We start from the raw sequence: 23723 nt of genomic DNA on the forward strand, positions 1-23723 counted from the left end.
GCTGGCGTAGGAAAACCGGCACAGTCGCTGCATTAATAGTTGCTGGCTTCAGTGTGAGTGTGAGGGGGGTGTGAGCTCGGCGTGCGGACACAATTCAGGTGCAGAGGCCTGCGAGCACCACACACCTCCCTGCCCGGCACAGCCCGCGGGATAGAGTGCCGCAGGCGGTTTCAGCGTGGTCTGTGTCCCGGCAGCGCCCGCAGTGTCGTGGCAGCTGCTCACAGACCCCAAGTTACCGGGGTGCCCGGTGTACCTCCTTCACCAGAACTCCTAGACAGGGCCTCTCCTTCCCACTCCCTTCGGTCGGGTTTTTACACAGAAGCAAAACCAACTCGCACGGCCGGCTGGCATCATAGGCGTTCTTCTTTGAGATTGTCCCAGACACAGGCTGTTTGGTGTCTGTCCCCTTTCTCACTCGGTTCTCTCTGCCTGGGAGACCCCCCTGCCATCTTCCTCCGAGGGCCCACCCAGGGGATGTCACCTGTGCTGTCAGGCACGTGGCAAGCAGGTAGGATGGGGGGATGCCAGGAGGTGCCAGCCAGCGTGTGCCCGTCTCGGTCAAGGCCTCCGCTGTGTCTGGAAAGTCCTCCGGGTCCGCAGCTCCCCCCCGCCACACACACACTGGCAGCTCTTCTGGAGGGACAGGTGACGATCGGGTTTACAGACGGCTCGCTCTAGGCCAAAACACGGCAGGTTTGGGGGCGAGCTGGTGTTTGGCTGACAGAGTGCGGAGCGAGCAAAGCACATGGCGCCTTCTGCCCCTCAGGGCACCTGCCTCGGCGTCCCTGGGACGCTGGAGGGCCGGCAGGTCCATGGCTCTGTGCCCTTTCCTGAGTTGGGATGTAGTTGATGGGGTGGGAGCCACGCACGGCCCCTCTTACCAAGCCCACCCGCCTGCCGGCACGGTGCCCACACCACGAATGCACTTACATCACCCTGCTTCCAGGTTGCTTAGAATCTGGCTGGAGAGAAAGAGAGACACGGCAAAGAGAACAATTACCACCCAAACTGTGTGGCTTAACAACTGGACGTTGGGAGCTGGAGAACACAGTCTCCAGGTGAGATGGGGGTCTGGAGGGCGTCCGTGCCAGCCTCAGGCCGGGGTCCAGTCTGAGCCGTGCAGCCCCGGGGTGGGCAGGCCGCGTCTGCGATGCTGCAGCCACTGAGCAGGGAGGACGGGGCCCTGATGCTGCCGGCACAGGTGCACAAGAGGAAGCTGTCCGAAACACGCCGGGAAGGGCCCGGAAAAACCCGGCGGGCGGCCAGACTCAAGTAATCTGCAATCTGCATGCAGTCCCCGCCCTCCCGCTCCCCTCAGAAACACGAGAGGGGGGCGGGCGGCTCTTCTCTCCTCTGGCTCGGCTGCTCATTGGCTTCCAGTTGATTCTGGTCATTCGTGTCCCCAAGTCCGGCCAAGTGGCAATTCCTCCAAGGCCCAGAGCCAGCAGAGTCTCAGAACGGCCGCGGTCACCACCGCTCGGCGTCTGCCCGCTGGGGCACAGCCGGGGAGCAGCCGTCATCAGCTGCCCTGGTTCTTGCAGGCTCCACGTGCCCAGATCTGATAATAGCTGATTCCACCAAACGTGAGAGGGGCTCACATCTGATTGAGGAGTGGCCGTTTGCATGCTTCAGACTGCAGGTCCCCACGGCCCCGGTGTCAAAAGAAGAACCCTTCGGGAAGAGGCCGGTCTTTTCTTATTTCCTCTGCCGTGCTTCTGCCGTCTCTGAATGCAATTATGGGAACAAATAAAATGGCTTAACTCAGCTCCCCTGTGGGACAGCCAGCTCTCTGCTGATAAAACCAGTTGTGTGGGCAATCATTAAATGAGAAATCTAATATTTAACTAAATTTAATAGTCTGTTGCTTTGGCGCTTTTCTGTGAGGGGTGGCATTTCAGTACAGAGGGACTAGCTAGTCCTGCAGAGGCCGTGTGTGGTTAGGATGACCGTGTGCGGTCAGGACGACCATGTGCGGTCAGGACGACCGTGTGCGGTTAGGTCAACCGTGTGTGGTTATGACAACCGTGTGCGGTTAGAACGCCGTGTGCGGTTAGGTCAACCGTGTGCGGTTAGGACAACCGTGTGCGGTTAGGACGCCGTGTGCGGTTAGAACGCCGTGTGCGGTTAGGACAACCATGTGTGGTTAGGTCAACCGTGTGCGGTTATGACAACCGTGTGCGGTTAGAACGCCGTGTGCGGTTAGAACGCCGTGTGCGGTTAGGACGACCGTGTGCGGTTAGAACGCCATGTGCGGTTAGGACAGCCGTGTGCGGTTAGGACGCCGTGTGCGGTTAGGACTACCATGTGCGGTTAGGACGACCGTGTGCAGTTAGAACGCCGTGTGCGGTTAGAACGCCGTGGGCTCCCGCACGAAGCCGCGGCTCCCGGATCCAGGGACAGGGAGCGCAGTGCTTCGCTGGCAAGTCTGTGTTCTCGTTAACTCCACGCAAGCCGAGCTTGTAGGCTGCAAAGCAGCACGTCAAGCCTGAGCCCGAAGCTTCTCCTTCAGGCTCACCTGGTGTCAGAAATATCAAATCCCGATGCAGACACGCGGAGAGAAGGTTATAACAGACCTTGAGAGGCTGCACCAGGTCTCTTCATTGTGAAGTTTGATCATCCAGGTCGGCCCCCGCTGGAGCCTTGTCCATCCCCCAGAACCAGAAGCTCGGTGCTGCTTCTCTGACAGCAAAGGACTCAGCCTTGCTCCTGACCCTGAAGACATTCTTCCTGGGCTCCTGACGACTCCCTCATCCTCACGAGTGTCCGTTTCTCTGGTCTGACCCACATTCGCACACCCCGAATCCCTCACCTGTCTCCACCGGGGCTTATCGCATAGGCAGGCAGAGAGGTCCAGGTCGCGGTCCAGAGGGCTGAGGCTTCCAGAAGACCCTGTAAGGTCTGTGCTCCAGCTCCTACGCTGAGCTTGGGTTTGGGTTGCCTCGATGCATTTCCTCAATTCCCAGAATTAACTAAATACTAACTTGGGTGTACCATTAGTCCTTCAAGCACTGTCGACTCTTCAATCAATTGAATAAAAATGTGCTTCGGTTTTGGGGGGTTTTTTGCTTTGTGCGGGAAGCAGTGGTTAATAGTCAGGCCTCAATCGCTTCGGCTCTTACCGCTAAGAGGTCTGAGCGCCAGGAACCTCTGAGAGCCTTCGGGCTTTCTGAAACACCGAGGAGGACCTCTCAGTCCTTTCCATGTGGGAAAAGGAAGAAAGACTTGGGTCGAAACCCAAACTCGGCTACTGTGAAGATGCATCATTTCCAGAATATGAATCAGATTTCCACAAACAGCTCTATGTATTCATGTTCCTGGAAACTAGTGTGTTTTGTCCCTGGGATGGGACTGAACACTGATGCCTTGGGTGGGATAGGGTCAACCAGGCAGATGACCATATCTCCTAGAGTTGGTGTTAAGTGCACCTGGAGAGGGGTACCTGAGGTGAAGGGTCAGGGCTTCTCTTTGAGGAGGTGATGTTTGACTTGATGAAGGGGGAGGAGCCAGCAACATAGGACAGCAAGTGCAAAGGCCCTGAGGCAGCAAAGACCTTGAAGAATGCTATTCTTTTTCATTATCTTGTGGCGCTCCCTTCTAATCTTCCTGCCCTATAAGTGTGGCTAGAACATGGGGAATAGATAGTTGATATCTCCTAAACCAACTCCTCTCAACAGACTGTGTATGCCTGGGATGCTGTGTTAAAGGGCCGAGGGCATTTGGACTCAGGGAATGAGTGCCCTCTCTGCTCTGTTAGGAGTTTGGGCAGGCAGTAGGGCAGGCACACCATGCCAGCGTCGGGCATCCCCTCCCAAACTTGCATGTGTGACCACAAGGTCGAGGGTTCCTTCTGGCTTTCCACAAAGGACAGCATTTCTTGCGTGCTACGTGGCGGGGGTCCCACTTCAGATTTTTTTGTAACCTTACCTGTTTGAGTGTTAGTTTCACCATTTCTCCCCTCACCTTTTCACCAAAGCTGAATATCCAAATACGTGCTTAACAAACTTGAAAAACATCTTCTGTTTTGTTTCTTTGCTTGTCACCAGCCCTGGGAACTTTGAGCTGCCTCTGCCCCCGCAGAAGTTCTTCTGTTTTGTTTCTTTGCTTGTCACCAGCCCTGGGAACTTTGAGCTGCCTCTGCCCCCGCAGAAGTTCTTCTGTTTTGTTTCTTTGCTTGTCACCGGCCCTGGGAACTTTGAGCTGCCTCTGCCCCGCAGAAGTTTGCTTATCATGCTCAGAGGCCATCCTCATGGCTCCACAGAAAAGACACTCATTGCTGGAGGTCCTGGTCCTGAGCAATGACCCACCTGCCCCGCCTGTGTGGAGTGGACGCCCGCGTCCGTGCAGGGCCCGCTGTCCTCAAAGGCACTTATCATGGAGGATGTTTGTGAGATTAGCTTATTCTTTAAAATGTTCACAAATGTTTCAAAGTGACTTGTCGAGCCCCTTAAAGATAAAACTTCCTTTCAAATGAACCACAAGTTGTCCCCAGGTAGGACTGAGGTGAGAGGAGAGAAAAGAAGTGGGGTGGGTTCTGTTACGTGTCAGATGGAGGAAGTCTGACACGTAACAGAAGGGCCACGTCTGCAGGGGATCAGTGAAGAGGGCTGATGGGGGTAGAGGGTCACAGCCAAGGCCTTTTGAGCTGTTACAACCTAAGGGTCACAGAGCTGGTGTGTCTACGGTGCGGGTCAGACTCCAAGGGAGATGGGCCAGTCCCCCTGCACTGCGGCTCACGTGGCTTCACTAACCGCTCGAGTGCCTGTCCAGACCAAGGTCCCCAAAGCCAGACCCCCTATGACTAAGGCAAGAAACCCGAGCCCAACCGCTTTTCCTGGAAAACGTAATAACGGTCACGCTCCAGCTTCTACTCTCCTTTCTGTAGTGGTACTGAGGCCACGACATTTGTAAAACCGCTTGTCCTGACAGGCACGATGTCGGTCTCCCAAAACCAGCAGTCTTGAGACCAAGCACACCTAAAGCAACATGTGTGTGTGGGAGAGGGAGAAACGCCGTGGGGCGTGAGGATCGCGGGGGGGTCAGGGGCGCTGGACACCGTGGAAGAACCTGCCGTCAGCCTGGAGCCCCTGCCCTGAGCTCGACTCTCCCCTCGTGCTGGGACCTGAGCACATGATCTAACGTGTGCAGCTCTGGTTCCAGCCGTGGAACAGTGGCCCTCTCCTCTGACGCAGGAGCTAGTGACAGGAGGCGCGTGAAGACTCGCGGCGTCAAGAAGCGGTTACTGAATCTGAGGGTGTCATTTTTTTCTCTCTTTCAGAAATTTTCGACCTAGAAACAAATGAACACGTGCAGAAAGCCGTAGACGATCGGCAGATGCCGAAAGCAGAATACAGGAAAATCGAGATCGACGACTACAGTAAGTGCTACGCTTGCTCCTTTCAACGGGAAAACCAGCATCTGCTCTGAAACAGCCTGACCATGACTGCCGGGTGGGGGGTTGCGGGGGAGCACGGGCTAGAACTGCATCCTCAGCAGCGAGGGGGACCGGGGGCCAGGGGAAGCTCGCGCTGAGCTGACTGCGCTCACAGCCACATGCTCGCTCTGTGACACAAAGACAGGAGCACGTGATTTCTGTCCTCGAGAGGCTGACGGTTTAGACAAGACCCCAGACGGAAACCCGCTCCTTGTTGGGGCGGAACCGGTCATGATACCATCCAGGAAAACGTGTCCCCCTGGAAACTCCCCTTCTGTGCCATTGACGTTCTTGGTCCTTCATCATCTTACGTCTAAGTGTTGCTCGTGGGCTGAGAGGCGTCCTGGAAGCTGGAGAAACAGCGTGAGGGGTTGGTGGTCGGTGCGGCCCGCGGCCATCCAGCGCTCTGCCTTGGCTTGCGTCCTTCTCCCTCTTGAACTGTCCGTTCAGCCATTCAATAAGCTTTTACGAGCACGTGCCCTGCAGCAGGCACCCCTAGGCCCCGAGGACCCCAGAGCACTGGCTGGAATGGGACTTGCATCTCCTGGAGGGAAGCAGGTTCTCATAGCCTCCTCGCCTCTGCAGACAGTCCCCCATCAGCCCAGCCCGGAGCTTTGCCACCCAGCGGGCGTCTGCCCTTGGGGACCGCAAGTGCACAATGCTCCGAACTCATCTCACCGTCCTTCCCCCAGCCCTGTGTCCCCCTCCACGCGCTCCTCCTTTCGAGGGTGACACCCTTCGGTTGTGCTGACTGGTTTCAGATAACTTAGATTTCAAACCTTGAAGTCATCTTTGAGTCATCCATTCAGGTACCACCTGCCCCTCGTCTCTGAGGTTGGTGAATAGACTTCGTCTCCTGAGCTAACTTAGAAGGTCGCCAGGGATCAATGGAAAAGAGTGCGGAGATTGACTAGTGATGCCTGAAGTGCAGGCCTGGGCCGGGGGAGCAGGTGGTAGCCCGAGCCTGTGTCTGCTGCCCCAGCCCATGTCTGGAAGCTCCTTGTCTGCCCTGCCCCTTCAGTGGGACAGCGGCTTGTCGCTAGGGCTGGTGGGCCCTGGAGTATCACTCCGCACCCCTTGTTAGATTGGACCCAGCCACCTGACAGACCGTGAGCCCCTAAGGGCAGGAACCAAGGCTCAGCTTGTGGAACGAAATCAAATCCACCCAGACAGTGCATCCCGTAAAGCTGCGTCCTTCAGAGCAGAAAGGAATGGCCCAGGAGCTCAGGGGAGAGCGTGAGAAGGGACTGGGGTCCCGTGAAGGTTCCCAGCAAGGTGGGGCTTGAAGGGGTCCCTGGAGTCGCTTTCGGTTGGTGGAGAAGAGGGGAGAAGGAGGGAGACACATCAGCATGGTCGGTCGTGGGTGGGTCGGGAGGCTGGTGGAATTCCAGCTGCGGGGTTGTCCCAGGTGGCAGCCGACACGGGGGCCCTCACCCTCCAGCACCTTCATCCTTGTCCTATCGTTGGGCCACACGGAACCACACTATATGGGAACCTTTCTAAACATCGCTAGAGATACAGGTAGGGAGAGAGATTCACCTGCGACAGTCAGAAAAGTCGGAAAATAGGATGTGTTTCAACCCGTCTCCCCCGGGCCCACGGGTGCAGAGGCCTTTCTCTTACAATGGCCCGTGTGCACTCGCTCTGATGAGGGGCTGATGGAGGAAACAAGATGGAAGGGCCTGAGGCGGGAAAAGAGATAGACGTAGGAGAAGCATGAGCGGAGCCTGCAGTCATGCCCGGCGGGGACATCACTGCCCACAGGCCAGGGCCATCCCGACCGCCTCTCCGGGTCTGGGTTTCTCTCAACGTCCCTGAGACGCACGCAGGTCCCACAGGATGCACTCGGCTCTGGAACCGAGGGCAGTTCTGCATGTCCAGGGAGCACAGCCCCAGGTGGCCGGGTTCAAGCGCGTCCAGTCCTGAGCGGGAGAGGAGCTGTCAGTCAGAAAGAGGGAGACAGAGGAACTGGGCCGTCCACAGATGCCCGTCATCAGGGCTTGGGGAACCACAGAACAGAAATGAGGGGCAGGAAGGATGCAAGTCCAGGCTGAAAGCGGGCTCAGGAGCCCTGCAGGAGGCGCGGCTCTGACACGATAAGGCAGAGCGGGGAGACCCGGGAACCCACCACAGGAGCCCGGGAGCTGTTTCACTGGGACAGAAACCGGCGACCCCTAGTCAGACAGGCCCGAAACCAGCTACCCACAGGCAGGAAGCAGAACCTCTGCTGCCCTGGGACGTGTGCACTGGAGACGCGGCTCCTGACCTGTTCATCTCAAGTCTCCGCCTCTTCCCTGCTGAGCTGTTTTCTGTAAAGAGAGCAACTCTGACCATACAGGGTGTCTTGTACAGACAGCCCCATCGCTGAGACTTCGTATTGCCAGGAAATGGGTCAAAGGAATGTCTGGGCTGCCCGTGGGAAAGGCATCAGTGACTGGTTCAAACTGCCATGCAGAACCTGGAGTCCAGTCACTCAGGGCAGATCCAAGTTCGTGAGAGCCCTCAAATTAACTGGACATTTATCTTCATGCTTTCCTTTTATAAGGAAGAACCAGAGGCAAGAAAACAAGAAAACAACTTCAGATTGATAGTGGATGGAGGGATGGAGGGATGCAGGGAAGGATGGATGCAGGGATGCAGGGAAGGATGGTTGGATGGATGGAGACAGGGATGCAGGGAAGGATGGATGGAAGGATAGGAGGGTGGATGAGTGAGCAAGCAACCTCCACAGGTCTGGCCCCCCCCCCTCTACCCTGGTCTTTATCTGCAGACCTCAGGCAGGCCCCGTAAGGTGCAGGGCCCGAGCAAAATGAAAACGTGGGCCTTATTGTGAGCTTCCAGTCCAGCCACGGCTCTTGCACAGGCCTGCGTGACTGCACAGGTCACGCCCTGTAAGGCCAGTCAGCCTCTGCCAGTCAACCTCAGCTTGCTGCCCGCCCCCGTCCCCCATCAGCAAGTTTTCTCCCATCTGTCACTTCCTACCACAGCCTTGGAGGCCAGATCATATTCCTTCACAGGATCCTGTCTCAGCTTCTAGCCCAGGGCCCTCCTCCATCCACTCTGCACACAATGTTTCCCAAACCCCAGAGCACTAAGGGGTGCCTGCCATCCCCTCCTCCAAAAATGCAGAAAAGGGTCTTTAGAAACAAATAGCCAACTCCCGGCCCCCCTTGCACATGAGGTTTCTTTCCAGGGTGAGGTTTTCCTTGCGGGTAAACGGGGACGTAGATGCAGGGAGAGCAGGGACAGCTGTGTGCAGGGCCGGCATTTGCTCATCGCCCCTTCGGGTCCCAGGAAATCCGAATGATGTCGCCCTACAGACCTGTTTTTATTTTGTTATGCTTTGTTTTTCATTTAATGCTACCGGAGGCTAAGGCTTTCCTTAGAGAAGCATTCCAACTCCAGGAACACTCTCTGAATGTATTCAGCCGCTTGTGGCCAAAGCCTGCCCATGGGCTTATCAGTGGCAGGAAGCAGCCCAGACCATGTTTTATGGATATTTCAGTGATAAAGTCCAGGGTCCCTGGGCCATTGATCTAATTTGCAAGCCATTAACATTCAGCCCGAATCAGTAATGAGACCCTGGTCAGAGCAGGCGGCTAAGCCAGCCCCCAGCCTGGGGTGTATCTACAGTAACTGTACTGAAAAAGCCACTAATTCCAACTTAATCGCTCATCTGGGCTGTAGTTAATGTCAATAAACAATTTCTAACTTGCGCAGGAAGCTTTGTTTGGGGAAGAACAGAGAAAGCAGTGAGGGAAACGGCCCCCTCCCTCCCAGACTGGATCCTGGTTGGCAAGGACCAGATCCAAAGGACCTTGGCTGCAGGACCCACGGCTGCACCAGCTCCCTCCCGCTGGCTCCGCAGGCAGCCAGACCTGCCCAGTTCCATCCTGCAAACGGGGAGGCCCGCGCAGCCCCTGGCTTTGCATGGAGGCTCCCCACAGCTCTAGCCTCTCCCTCAGGGCCGCTGCCCCCTGCCTTACCCCACCCCGCCCTCAGTCTCCGCCTGTCCCCACTTAACTACTTGTTGGGGCAGTGCTGCCCGGCAGAGAGGTGCACCCTGCCCTGGGGGTTCGTCCCCCCCCCCATCCCTGCCTGGAATTTTGCTGTCAGCAAGTGCTCACAGGGGTCCAGGCTTTTCTGCTTTTCAACACTTTCCTGTTGTCAAGATTGCAGTTAAGCTTCAGATGGAGAAACTAAGCTTAAAGAGGTTGGGTGCTTTCCCCAAGTCCAGAGTGAGCCGGAGTGCCCCTGTCTGTGGAGGACCGGCCTTAACCCTCCAGGGTGCCCGTCTCCCAGGCCCCTGGGAGCACACCCCAGGGTGGGCACACCCAGCCAGCGCCCGTCCCGGCCCTCCCTTCCTGGCCCCTGACTGCTGCCCTGTGTTCTGTTTCTGCCTAGACTTGCCCGTTCAGATCCTCAAGCCAGCGACCTTCTCGGACACCACCCACTACCCCTTGCTCCTGGTGGTGTAAGTATCCCAGGGTGAAACTCTCATGGAGATGGTAAGCGGGAGCCTGATGTCCACTGCAGACTGATCACTGGAAGCAATTCAGCAGGCTGTTTCTGTAACAACCGCTGACCCCAGACGTCAAAGGAAAGTGGGGCCCCAGTCGATTTCGGGGGATTTGCCACAGTGAGTGCAGGACTTGAGTCACATTCCGGGAGTTGTGCTTTGGTGGCCAGTCAGCGGCCCCAGGGACAGCAGGGAAGCTGATGGGGAGCCCACCTTCACCGTGCAGGGCGGACGGATGCACCCGAGGTCACCCCGGGCCCCGGGAGGCGGGCCCGGCAGGGTCTGGCTGGGGCCAGCGGCTCCTCCGGTGCCACCAGGCGGCCTTGAACACCAGGCGTTGGTCCTCAGGATGATTCCAGATCTGCCTTGTGCTGATTAGCAAGCTTCCGGGTCAGATGTCGAGAACGACTTCAGAGCTTTCTAAGCACCTCTGACGGTTGGTAGTGGGTCCTGGTTAGGGCTGCCGCTCGCTCGGGCGCGTGAGTGGCCACGGGACAGAGGAGACACTGAGCCTCGGGGCCTCTGGGGACGCAGCCCCGTATTCATGTGGAAGGGTCCAGGGGAGAGCAGAGGCCTGCACTGGGGCTCCTTAGGGACCACAGTGAAATCACCCCCCCAGAGCCTGACTAACCCTGTGCTTCCTGCCTGGCGCCCGGCCTGGGGCCCAGCCCTCAGTGACGAAGGCTGCACTGTGAGGACGCCGGGCCACGACCCACTGTGCTGCCCCCGCTTATTGCCCCTAACCCGCTGTCCTCACCGTCTGGACTTGGCCAGCGACCACACACACGCACACACACACACACACGCCACGTGAGTGTACCAAACACACACAACAGCACACACACTCTCACATATATACACACGTGCACAACACACATACACAACACAGATATACACATCACACCCACACATACATGCACAAACCACATACCACATGCACACACCAGTATACACAGCACATACACACACACACCACACAACAGTATACACAGCACATACACACACACCACACACCCGTACACACATACACACACCCCTTGCCTGCACTCCTGTCCCGGCAGAAGGCCAGGATGACAGTGGTGCAGTAGCTGTGGCCTCCTTGGAGGGACGGCCAGCCTCCGAAGGGGCGTTGCGTCTGTCGCCGTTTCTGAGGGCCCTGGGCCTGGCGTCGGCCGTCCCTTCTTCTCACCCTGTGTCCCCTCCAGAAGGAAAGTCACTTAGAGCTTCCTCACCCCCATCAGCACTAGTGAACGCTCAGCAGCCGTGTCCCCAGCTGCAAGGCCCGTCGGCAGCTCTGGCCGGGTCCCGGCTGAGAACACGCGCTGTGGGTGACGAGCTCACACGGTCGTGCCCCCAGTCGGGAAACAGGGAAGCCACGCGAACAAGAGAACCCACACCCCACCCAGCTAAGTGATGGGCGATACTCTGAGGGGGCAGTGGACAGGCTGCCCCCGGAGACGCGGACAGGAAGGCCACCCAGGTCAGCCGCAGGCTCTGCTGCAGAGCGAACCAGACAGAGGGAATTCTTTCAAACCAGGAGCCACCAGAAGGAGCAACACATGATGGGGACCAAGGCGGCAGCCTGGGAAACTGCGCCCAGGAAGGGCAGGACGAGTCAGGCCGTGTGGGGAGACCAACCGAGGGGGGACATGGAAGGACTTTCCAAAGTTCCTCTCTCCGAGAACATGCCCCTCGGTGACCTTGTGCTCAGGGTGGTCCTGGGAGCTCAGTTTCCCCATCGCCCTCCGGGTGTACAGAGTTGTGGAACCGGGCGTCGTGGCCTGGGTCTCGGGCGCCCTCCGGGGAGGGCACTGCCAGCCCCTGGGGAAGCATCATCGGACCTGATGTCGGCTGGACCAGCCGCTGCTGCAAGCCACGTGCCAAGCCCTGGCCTGTCTTTCCAGGGATGGCGCCCCGGGGAGCCAGAGCGTGGCTGAGAAGTTTGAGGTGAGCTGGGAGACGGTGATGGTGAGTAGTCACGGGGCCGTGGTGGTCAAGTGCGACGGCCGTGGCAGCGGCTTCCAAGGGACCAAGCTGCTGCACGAGGTGAAGCGGAGGCTGGGCTCCCTGGAGGAGAAGGACCAGATGGAGGCTGTGAGGTGAGGGCCCCCGGAGGCACCACTGGAATGGGGGGAGAGGGGGCGGGGGGCGGCCGCAGCTCCTACCTGGGCTGCGCCGTGGTCCTCTCCAGACGCGTGTTTCTTGTCAACACACACTTCACCTGCGATTTGCTTGTACTTACAAAGTCTTCGGGCCATTCCACAGTGAATTCCTGTTAGTAATCTTCTCCCAAAGACTTGTATCCTCGTTATCACACAGCTCGGTGGCCTGTCCGTTTCGCTGATTGAAAGCGGGTGCGGAGACCGTGACGTGGGCGTGCTGTGGTTGTAGACCTTGGCCACTGATCACGGGGGGAGAGCCGGGCTGGGGCCCTGAGAGAGAGAGGACGTGAGTGGGGCTGGAGCCACGCAGCGGGTCACTGCGTTCCTGAGGAAGGACCCCCTGCGCTTCCAGGCGGCAAGTCAGAACCCCCGCTCAGCCCCGCTGACGGGCACGTTTTGTCCCTTGGTTTCTTCACATCCCTGTCACCGAGGCAGCAGGATGGATAGAGTGTCACCGAGAACAGAAAGGGGCTTAGTGCAGGGGAAGTTACTGATTGAATTTTATTGTTGCCCCGGAATAAGAGACATCAAGAACCTGTGCCCGACTAACCGGCCTGCAGGCGCATCTGTAGAAATAGAGTTTCCACAGTTTTACGGCACAGCGGACCGTAGGGCCAGACATGACTTTACCAGGGAGATGCAGCCAGACCCACGGACTCCGGTGCTCGGAGGGACAAGAAGAGCACGTCGCACACTTGTCGTCCTCATTGTGAAGCGGGGTGCGCGAGGTTGGATGCTGGGCATATGGAAAGGGCGGCATACAGCACCCAGATGAATAAGTGCTGACTGAAGGGCTGTAAGAAGGCTGGACGTTGCATCCCGTGTGTCATCGTGACTGTGTGCTCTGCAGGTTTAAAAGATTTCACTTTACTGACTTTTCAGAACATTTTCGCTCTTGTTTTTAAAAAGATTGATGGCACGTGGTGTGTACTCAGTAAATAATTTCTCAGTGGGTGAAACCATGAGTGCGTGAACGAATGGCCCACTCTCCTCGAGGGAGTCGTGAGCTGGTGAAGAGAGGTGACACGATCAGACCAGCACGTGCTACAGGCAGAGAACAGGGGTAGGAGAGATGGCTGAGGACCCGAGTCTGGGAAGTCGCTCCCGTCAGGATGCTTTTGCCTGGAAGTTAACAACAGCACAGACACGCGCACACACACACCCAATGTAAAACGTGCTTTAAAAACACGACACTGTATTGGCGCTGGAAGTCCAGGGGGACGTCAGGCCTCAGCTTGGTTGCTCAGGGGCCCAGCAGTGCCACTGCAGGCCCGGCTCTCTCGTCTCTCCACTCAGCCAAGCACGTGGCCTTGTGCTGAACCTCTTCTCACGCTCACAGGACGGCTGCCAGAGCACCACCAGCAGGTCGAGCCACTTCCAGAAACCTCCAGGAGGGAAGGGAGGAGCCTCCCCGGGGCACCCAACAAACCTCTCCTCCTGTCGCCCTGAACCCAGAAGCATCACCCTGGAGCAGGGGGGCAATACCCCTGAGACCCGGTGGGCTGGGGACCGGTCCACCGCCCCAGGCGGAGGAAGGAAGCGTGGTGACAACACAGCCGGGAAAGGAGGAGAGGCAGCAGCGGCACGTGGGCCACAGGGACCCCTCTGGAGAAGCACGCGGGCCCAGGTCAGGCTTGGGAGGCATGGGACAAGGCTGACCGCAGAGCCCCCTCCCTCGGAGCCCCCCTCTTTTTGTCCTTCCCCACCTGCTGCCCTGCTCTGACTCCTCCCAGGAAGCCTGGAGTCCTCGCGGGCCCCCCGAGGCCCTGGGGGAGGACACGGCGTCCTTCAGACATCCTGCCAGCCTGGCTGGTGTGGCCGCCCCGCTCTGAGCAGCGGACGAGAGGGCACCGGCTGTTTCACACTCACGGTGCTTCTAGAAATAAGGGATTGATCGGCCATCTGTTCAAAAACAGGGCAGAACCTGTTCCAGGGCAACAGTAAGTAATGTCAGCTCTCAGGCCACTGAGGCTCCCAGGAACAGGAAGACGAACCATCGCAAGCCTTACAGCCGTCAGCAGCCACGCAGACCTTCTCCGGAAGCTGACGCCCAAGTGTCTCAGCCATGGAAAACTCTACGAAGCTTTGTTTAGGATCTGGGTCCGTATTTTCATTAGAAAGAAATAGCCCAGTCTGTTCAGTTTCAGAGACCTTGAGACCAGCTCCCCACCCTAGCTCCCCAAAGCTCCCCAGCCCCGGGCAGTTGTCCCAACTTCGTCCATCACCTGGAGGAAGTCCTGGAGCAGGGGCTCTCCCCCAACCACAGCTGGAAGCATGTCCCTCCCAGGCGAGGGCCACGCGAACGGTGGTCTGGGAGCAGAGGAGCACAGACAGCCCTGCCTGGAGGGGCTTCTAGGAGGAGGTGGCTTTCTGCCAAGACCCCACCTCAAGGGGTAGTGGGGATTGCCCAGGGAGTGCGAGTGCACGTTCCACACCGACAAAGTGCTGTGAGCAACGGTCCCGGTAACGCAAAGGCGCATGAGGTCCGGGGCCCCCAGTAAGCCCAGTGTGGGCCGCACTGGGGCCAGGGGATGCCTGGAGACGTGGGGTGGGCTGAGACCCTCCCACACCATCTTCCAGAGCCGGCGCCCGCCCTCCCAGCAGCAGAGGTCCCTCAGGGGAGTTTAGCAAGGAGGTGACAAAGCCACCTTTATTTTTCAGAACCGTAATGCTGGTAGCGGTGTAGCAGGTTTTATGGGTCAGAGTCCTGGCAGGAAACATTCAAATGGGGTGGTTTAAGGAGAGAGAAATAACATACGTGTCTTCAAAGGCATATGGCAGGGTTAGGAAGATCCAGGGGATCGATGTGGGGTACGCTGGGGCTGTCGGAGGCCCTGGGAGGGCAGGGGCGGCACCATGCCGTGGAAGAAGCATTTCTGCAGCAGCGTCAGCAAGATCTGTAAGCGGACAGATACGGAGACGGGCGTGGAGCGGAGCGGTGAGCTCTGTGTCCCTCTCGATGCTCTGCTGCCCCCAGCAGAGGGCAGGACAAATGTGCTGACCACATTCCTCCCGCTGGCCCCTCCAAGTTGCCCCATCAAGTCTCTGGCTGTGAGGCTCCCTGACTCTGAAGGTGCTGAGAGCAGCTGTGTGGCCCGTGACACCTGCGTCAGCGTGGGTCCCCGGGAAGCGGTGCCAACGCACACTTAGATGTGCAGAAGGTGCGTTTCTGCAGGACGCGCGGCCCAGAGCGCAGCAGGGGCAGAGCCGTCAGACTGCAGGGGCTCTGACACGGGAAAGGACGGACACACAGAGCGGGCTTCCCGTGGCAGCTGGGCTTCAAGCATCTCTGCCAAGCTGAGGCGAGCCTCGGAGGACCCCTTGCCGGTCGCTGGCGGGGACAGCTTGAGACGGTGTGGACACGTGGAAGGTTGGAAGGTGCGAGCACTGCTTCTCCCAGGGTGTCAGCCCACCTCCCCCAGATGCGCTTCTGGAGGCTAGAGCCTCCCCCGTCCTCACTCGGGGCCTCTGCAGACCCTGCCGTGGAGCAGAGCTCAGCGCCTGCTCCATGGAGAAGGACGCCGGGGCCTTGCTGCGCCTCAGAGCATCCCAGTGATAAAACACGCGCCTACGCCTGGGTCAGGCTGGTCCGCCTCAGGGCTCCACTGCTCTCCAGGAAACAGCCATCACACAGGAACTGCCCGCTGATGAGTGAAAAATAGCAAAAGATAATAAAAATATTTGATATTGGTAAAAAGTATTTTCCTTGGGAGACTCCTGAGTACTTTACAAATGAGGATCCTTACCAAGACCTGTGGTTTTTAGATCAGGAAGTGAATCGCCAGGTAATTAAATGGAGGGGTTGCCGGAGACCAGAGGCTGCCTGCGAATGTGGAAGTAGGGCTGAGAATAAAAATCCGATGTATTTTATGAATTGGAATGGCGCCTGAGACCCGGGCCCCGTGCCCTTTGAGGTTCACGTGGCTTTCTCCACGCTCCGTGGTCTCTGCAGACTACTACACAATCCCAGCAGTCGTGGCCTGGACCTCAGGCCGTGGGGCAGAATCCTTATGGGGCCAGGTTGACCATTTCACCAGGTATTCCCAGACGCACGTCTGTGTATCAAGGATTTGGGTCCTTAGAAGAGAATTCAGAAACTTGGAGAAACGTATTCAATGGTTCCACGTGTGTGGGTATGCCTGCCGTGCTTTGAAGGTCAACATAGGCCGTGTGTGTGTGTGCGTGTGTGCGCGCGCGCGTCTGCACACACCTCCAACTCCTAAGCCTGGCAGACGTGACTTGAAGTCTGCCAGGCTATCCTATGATACCTGCACAATGTTTTTAAAAAGCAAAAGTATTAAAGTGTTGTGTTAGTTTCCTAGGGCTGGAACGGCAAAATCAAGGTGTGGGCAGCGCCACGCTCTCTCTACCACCGCCGGGCAGGGGCCCTTCCTCGCCCCCTCCAGCTCCCCGTGGTCGCTGGCAGTCCTTGGCTTGTAGCTGCGTCCCTCCAATCCTGCGTCTTCCACTGGCCGCGTCCTCCCTGGGTCTCTGTGTCTCTCCTCCTCTTACGAGGACACGAGTCACTCTAGCGTGACCTCATCTTAACTTACTAATTACATCTGCAGTGGACCCTATTGACAAATACTATCCCATACTAAGGTTTGAGGGATTAGAAATTCAACATATTTTGCAGAATTCAACCCATAACAAAGGCTTAAATGACCCGCACAAATTCCCTTGCCCTTCGCCCAACCCCCCACCAGCCCTGCTTCCCGGAGACACAAGCACCCTCAGGCGCATCATCCCCTTCCTCAAGTTCACCTCGTCTCTTCTGAGCACAGTTGTCCTCACGTCACGATTCCTCATCACGTGACTTCCTGTTGTCGCAGGTGAGGATTTAGCTGTTCTGTACCTTCATCTTCCCAGAACTGTTACATAACTGCCTGGTTAGATCAGCAGTCTGAGGCGCAGGCTCACTACGTAAATGGTGCTGACCTCAGACCCTGGTGGTCTCTTCGTGCCCTACTTTCCTTTACATCACTTCATTTTTCCTGAAGTGTTGCTTTGTCTTTCACTTGGGTAACTTTCTATGTATTGGTACCTGCTCATAATATTTCCAGGTGCTCCTGCATGCCACTCGGGCTCCCATGAGTATTCTTCCCAGATGCTCAAACATACTAGTAATCTATCAGTTCCAACGTTCTTTTCTTGAGCTGTAGTCCCCTTTCTTCTCGTCCATTTGGACCAGGTGTCTATAGGGTCACTTTTGAGGCCCTTTTCACCACTCTCCTGTGTTGGGTCCTTTGCACACACCCTGGGTCATAGGCCAAAGAGCAACAGATATATGTCTCCCTTTTTATTTACTTTTTCCTTCATATATCTAGAAAACATCTCAAAATGTCTTTATTCTATTCCCACATTTGAAATTATTGTTTATCTAGATATAAAACCTACAAACAAAATCATTTCTGTCTAGAAGGCCCTGGAATCGTCCACCACGTGTTGCTGGTGAGAAAAACGATGTCATTCTATTTGCTGATCCTTGTAGATGGTCTGCTTCTTTCTCCTTTTCAGAAGAAGGACGTCTTTAATCCTGGTATCCTGAAATTTCAGCCATTGGTGTGGGACTTTTCAATCTGGGGAATAATTGTTCTTCAGTCTTGGAAAGTTTTTACTATAATGTGTTGATAATTTCTCTTTGCTCTGTTGTTTCTTTCTGGAACTTCTATTGTACTATTTTGCTGCTTCCGGTTTATTCTGATCATACCTTTTCTCTCCTATATTCCAGCCTTTCTGTCGAATGTTTATTTTCAGGCATGACACTTCAAAATCCCTAGCCTTCTCTCTTCATCCAAGAGCATACTCTTCTTGTCTAATTGGTTCAATATTTTTTGTCTGTCTAGATACATTAGGACGATTTTCTTCTGTTCACTGAATAATCTCTGTTCCCTCTGGATTCCTGAATTATTCTGAGGTTTTTTGTTGTTGTTGCTTGGGTTTGGACTCTCTCATCTGGAAGATTCTTTTTTTTTTTTTTTTTTTTTTCGGTACGCGGGCCTCTCACTGTTGTGGCCTCTCCCGTTGCGGAGCACAGGCTCCGGATGCACAGCCTCAGTGGCCATGGCTCACGGGCCCAGCCGCTCCGCAGCACGTGGGATCTTCCCGGACCAGGGCACGAACCCGTGTCCCCTACATCGGCAGGCGGACTCTCAACCACTGCGCCACCAGGGAAGCCGTCATCTGGAAGATTCTTTCCATTTCTGATGAAACCTGGCTGCCTCTTCACTCATAAGAGAGGCACTAACCGGGCTGCCAGTTGTGTGTGCAGACTGTGAGCTGTTGGCGGGTGGGCTTTACCGAGGGTGGGGGAGGGCATCCAGCTCTTCATTGCAGAGACCCGCACCCCTTGACATGGTGTGTGTCCTCTGCAGGGGAGGTCAGCTTCTCCAGCCTGCGCATCACATTCCCGAGTGCCTGTGTCTGCGAGAGGCCGAGGGAGGCCCACGTAGGGTGCAGACTCGGAGTTGGCTGGCTTGTTGCAATCCTGCACCTCACCCCACACTGAGCCTGGTGTCCCAGCGTCTGGAGCCTGTTCTGTTTCTCCCCAGAAAGTTTCAGTGACCTGTCTGAAGGTCCCACAGCCCCTTAGTAGCTGAGCAGGAATTGGACACAAGATATCCTGACTCGGAGAGTGGAAGCTTCTGACAGTAAGGCCTGTGAATTAGCCTTTGTCCCTAAGACTTGGCACTGAGGCTTACAGATGACACACGCTCAAGGGATGGATGGGGACGAGGGGTGGAGGGAGGAGGATGGGAAGGTAGTGGGGCCAGTTCTCTTGTTCTCACTAGTATTCTGAAATGGAATCAAACATCCATCCACAGGATGAACATGCATGAATCATCAATTTTCCACAAATACTCTGGGGAAACAATAAACAGTAATACACAGTTGCCCCTCGTTATCCTTGGGGACTGGTTCCAGGACCCACGTGGGTACCACAGTCCTCGGCTCCCTAGGCCCCTTCTGTGGAATGGTGGAGCACATGTACACAACCATCACACATCGTCCTGTGTACTTAAGATACACGCATCTCTCAATCCCTTATAATCCCCCTACGTGTAAACGCTATGTAGACAGCTGTAAGTACAATGTAAATGCTGTGTAAATAGTTACCAAGGTGAGGCAAATTCAAGCTTTGCTTTTTGGAAGTTTCTGGATTTTTTTTTCAATATTTTCAATACGCAGTTGGTTGGATCTGTGGGTGTGGAACCTGTGGATACGGAGGGCTGACTGTAATAAAAGTACAAAAGTCACCTGAATTTGTATCATCATGAGGAGTCAGGACAATTGCTGCTCTGCGCTGGGCCCTCCCTCTCTCCCCTCCCACCCCCGGGAACGGGGTCCGTTTGCTTCCAACATCATAATGGAAGCGCTGCTCCAACCAGGAAGGGCAGGCCGGGTCCCAGGACGTGGGTGTCCTTGGAGAGTTGGCTGGAGAAGGATAGGGCACTCTCAGGGCCCAGGACCCGGAGGTTTACAGTCCTCCAGGCTTAGAAGGGCGGTCAGAGGGCATGGGGTGGCTCCAGAGAGCAGACGCAAGAAAATAATCAGCGGGCAATACCCAGGGGTGACCGGAAGCTGGGGGAAGGAGGCTCCGCGGTGGTGGCAGGTGGAGAGAGCAGCAGGAAGGCTCAGAAAGAAGCCAGTTACTGGCCAGCAGGTGGCAGGACTCCTGCTGCCGAGTGAGGGTCCAGAACCCAGAAAGATTCCAGCCACTTGGGGGGGAAACCAGGGAGCATGGGGAGAGCAGTGAGATGCGGGCAGGGACAAGGCAGGACCGGGCAGCGCCAGCCCGGGTGCCGGGCTGGTGGCATCCAAGGCAGAGCTCTGGCAGGAGTGATTCTGCCACCAAACAGGTCCAAGACAGGGACCCCTCTCAGGAGTTGGGGACAGAGGACTCTGCAGGTGAAGGGGGACCCAGTGCCCCGACTCGAAGCCGACTCGCACCCGGAGAGCCTTTTCTTCCTGCTGATCCCGGAGGGCCCTCCCAGAGCCTGGTGGCTGGGAGTCACGACGTGGTCCAAGTGAGGGAGACGGGGACCCAGGCGGGCCTGCGCGTCTCCAGAACATCCTCTGCTGCTGCGCGTTCCTGGTTCTCAGCCAGCTTTACACGCCCAGCCGCGCCACAGTGATGGCAGGGGCGCTTGGCGTAAAGCAAAAGCAATGACCGATGATATTAGAATTCCAATATTTCCTTTGATTAAAGTGGGGTTTTCATCCTTGAAATGGTTGGAGAACACGGCTCTAGGCCGCAGGGTTGCACGACTCAGCCGTGGCGCGCTAACTCCCGCCTCCTTGACCTTGCAGGATGATGCTGAAGGAGCAGTACATTGACAAGACACGCGTGGCCGTGTTTGGGAAGGTGAGGTTGCTGGCCCCTGTTTGCACGCCCCCTGCTCAGGCCCTGACCTGCACCACCCCCAGGCCTGACCTGATTCACTGGGAACATCTCTGCTCCAGCCGCCTGCGAGCCTTTTTTTTTTTTTTTTTTAACATCTTTATTGGAGTATAATTGCTTTACAATGGTGTGTTAGTCTCTGCTGTATAACAACGTGAATCAGCTATACGTATACATGTATCCCCATATCTCCTCCCTTTTGCATCTCCCTCCCACCCTCCCTCTCCCACCCCTCCAGGTGGTCACAAAGCACCGAGCTGATCTCCCTGTGCTATGCGGCTGCTTCCCACTAGCTATCTATTTCACATTTGGTAGTGTGTATATGTCCATGCCACTCTCTCACTTCGTCCCAGCTTACCCTTCCCCCTCCCCATGTCCTCAAGTCCATTCTCTACATCTGCGTCTTTATTCCTGTCCTGCCCCTAGGTTCTTCAGAACCATTTTTTTTTAAAGATTCCATATATATGTGTGAGCATACAGTATTTGTCATTCTCTTTCTGACTTACTTCACTCTGTATGACAGACTCTGGGTCCGTCCACCTCACTACAGATAGCTCAAGATGTTCAGTGGTCCCAGCACAGGGAGTCCTCATCTGAGCAGCTCGTGTGTCAGTGCTCCTTTGCACACTCTCTGGAAGGAAAGCTAGAAGCCAGGTCCTTGTGGGAGTGCTCTGTGAGGCTCCTAGTTACTTTTCAGACAAGCCTGCCATGGCTCTAGGGGTGGTACCCCAGGAAAGAAGGGGAGGCAGGAGTCTTTATTTCTGTATGTCTTTCTGTGCAGTAGCCACATTAATTTAGCAGGTTCACTTACGTGGTAGGGAGGAGGTGGGGAGGTTCGTGCACTGAACTGTCAAACCAGAGAAGCTTCCACGGGGTGGCCCACGTCCGAGGGCTGTAGCCGGGGGTGGTGGGGTCGTGGCTTGGAGTTGGGTCCTATCGCTTGGCCCCCTCCCCCGTTGTTAGGCGGCCTGGACCCGCGGGCTCTTGGTCTCAAGGCAGGAGCACAGATAGACACAGACCCGTCTTCCCTCTGAGGGAACAGGTCCTGTAGAGGGGCCTCGCAGGGACCCCATGGCAGGTGGAGGTTTGAACAGGTAACCGGAGAGTTGCCTGTTACGTCATCACCTCTGAGCCCAGGGTTTTGAGGGAGCCGTGTGCATCTGAGACGAGGGCTCGCCCTGTGGAGGTCCCAGCACGCGTGCTATGTATCCCACACCTGCACGGGAGGTGCAGCAGCAACGGGAGGGCCCAGGGCACGGCTCAGAGCCTGGACGCCGAGTCCCAGGGCTCATTCTGTGCTGGCGGAGGCCACTCCCAGCCTGCGAAGCTCAGAGCCAGTTGGATCACTTACAGCATAACTTGGGGCGACAGCTCTTACCTCCCGTCCCCATGGGAAAGTTACTGACCCACAGACTGACCATGGCTCAGGGCAGGGCGCCCGGGCCCAGGTCAGCCTCTGTCCAGTCTCGGCTCTTCCCCAAACATGCCCTCTGCTCCTGGGAGCTTGGCCTCCCTCCTCTGGCTGCTTTCCACGTGGGCACCTGAGCATGGCCCCCACGCCTGGACCTTTCAAAGGTCACTGTGGACGCAGACGCGGGAGTCGGGGCGCCGTGAAGAGGCTTTCTGGGCAAGTGGGAGATTCAGCTGCCTGGGCGTCGTGCACTGTGTGGACGGGGGCCCACACGTCCTTCAGAACGCAGCCCACGCCCCCGTCCCTGAGACAGGCCGAGGATGTGTGTGGTGCTGTTTGCTGGTCACCACCCTTATCCACTCTGCCTGATGGGTCCCCGCCTCTTTGAATGGCACCTCAGGTGCAGGGCTGTGGACTCTGTGATTGCGTCCCCTCCAAGGCAATAAGCCGTTGATTCCTTTAGGTGATGGGCATTCGGCAGGTTCAGGTTCACAGCACGCGTGAGAGAATTACCCCTGCTCCCCCCGGCATGCACGGGCTCCCCACTATCAAGCCCCACCGTTTGGTACCTTTGTTACGGTTGACAAACCTGCGCTGACACGTCATCATCACCCAGAACCCAGAGTCTACATCAGGGTCCCTCTTGAGGTGGTACCTTCTGTGGGTTTAGACAGATGTGTGATGGCATGTCTCCATCATCACGGGACCGCACAGAGCAGTCTCTCTGCCCTGAGGATCCTCTGAGCTCCACCTCTTCACCCCTCTCTCCCCTCCCCCAGCAGACACTCCTCTTTTTACCGTCTCCACGGCTGTGCCTTTTCCAGAGTGTCACGGATTCAGAATCACACAGCGTGGAGCCTTCTCAGATGGCTTCTCACTTAGCATTTAAGGTTCCTCCAGATCTTCCCATAGCGTCATAGCTCTTCTCTTTCTAGCACCAGATAATCCGCTGCCTGGAAGCACCACAGTTCATCCGCTTGCCTACTGAAGGGCATCTGGGTTGCTTCCAAGTTTCGACAATTACGAGCAAAGCTGCTCTGGTCATCCATGTGCAGGTTTTTGTGTGGATATAAGTTTTCAGCTTCTTAGAGTAAATACCAAGGAGTGCAGTCACCAAGGAGTGCATATGGTGAGGGGATGTTTAGTTTTGTAAGAAACCAGCGAACTGTCTCCATAGTGTTTGCACCATGTTGCGTTCCCACCAGCAACGAATGAGAGTTCCTGTTGCTGTACATCCTCACCAGCATTTGATGTTGTCAGTCAACACATTTTAAAAAACAAACTGCAGAATGACTGGTAAGGCTTGGAGATTCCATTGACCATGAATATTATTTGCCAGAAACCAAAAAGACTGTTATTGTCATTAAGATATTCCTGTTCTACTGAAGGAGCACTATTATAATGTAACAAACTTAAATATATTGATCAAAAACAGTTACTTCTACAGGGAGTTTGGCATGGCATGGACATGACAGTCTCCATCAGGTATGTGGGTTCTACACACGCCACCCTCTCACCTCAGCACACGCACTCACACTCGCCCACACCTTTGACAGTCCTCTGCCACAGCCTGGTTCTCCGGGCCTTCACTCTCCTTGCCCACCTTTGCTCAGCAAAGCATCACATCTGTGCCCCCTTCCCTTTGAGTCTTGCAGGAAACAGGTGCATCTGGACCAGCCAGCACCCACGGCAGATACGGTGTAATGCTTTGCTCTCTCTGGAAGGCTCACATTGAAATTGGGGTCTTTCATGTCAGCCCCAAATAAGGGCAGTACAGGAAATGAAGGACTGCCCCACAT

General features: G+C 56.3%; 1 protein-coding gene across 5 annotated transcripts in view; it reads left to right on the forward strand.

Moving 5' to 3' along the window:
• DPP6 (dipeptidyl peptidase like 6) overlaps positions 1 to 23723 on the forward strand; it is a 1023012-nt gene that overhangs the window by 992098 nt on the left and 7191 nt on the right. For all 5 annotated transcript variants that reach the window (XM_067747535.1, XM_067747534.1, XM_067747537.1 and 2 more), the window contains exons 18-21: positions 5276 to 5374; positions 9836 to 9905; positions 11855 to 12049; positions 20423 to 20477. In XM_067747535.1, the coding sequence (XP_067603636.1) occupies positions 5276 to 5374; positions 9836 to 9905; positions 11855 to 12049; positions 20423 to 20477 (419 nt within the window). The remainder of the gene's footprint in view (positions 1 to 5275; positions 5375 to 9835; positions 9906 to 11854; positions 12050 to 20422; positions 20478 to 23723) is intronic.

This window comes from Pseudorca crassidens, chromosome 8 (genome assembly GCF_039906515.1).
Source record: "Pseudorca crassidens isolate mPseCra1 chromosome 8, mPseCra1.hap1, whole genome shotgun sequence".
NCBI classification, from domain to species: domain Eukaryota; kingdom Metazoa; phylum Chordata; class Mammalia; order Artiodactyla; family Delphinidae; genus Pseudorca; species Pseudorca crassidens.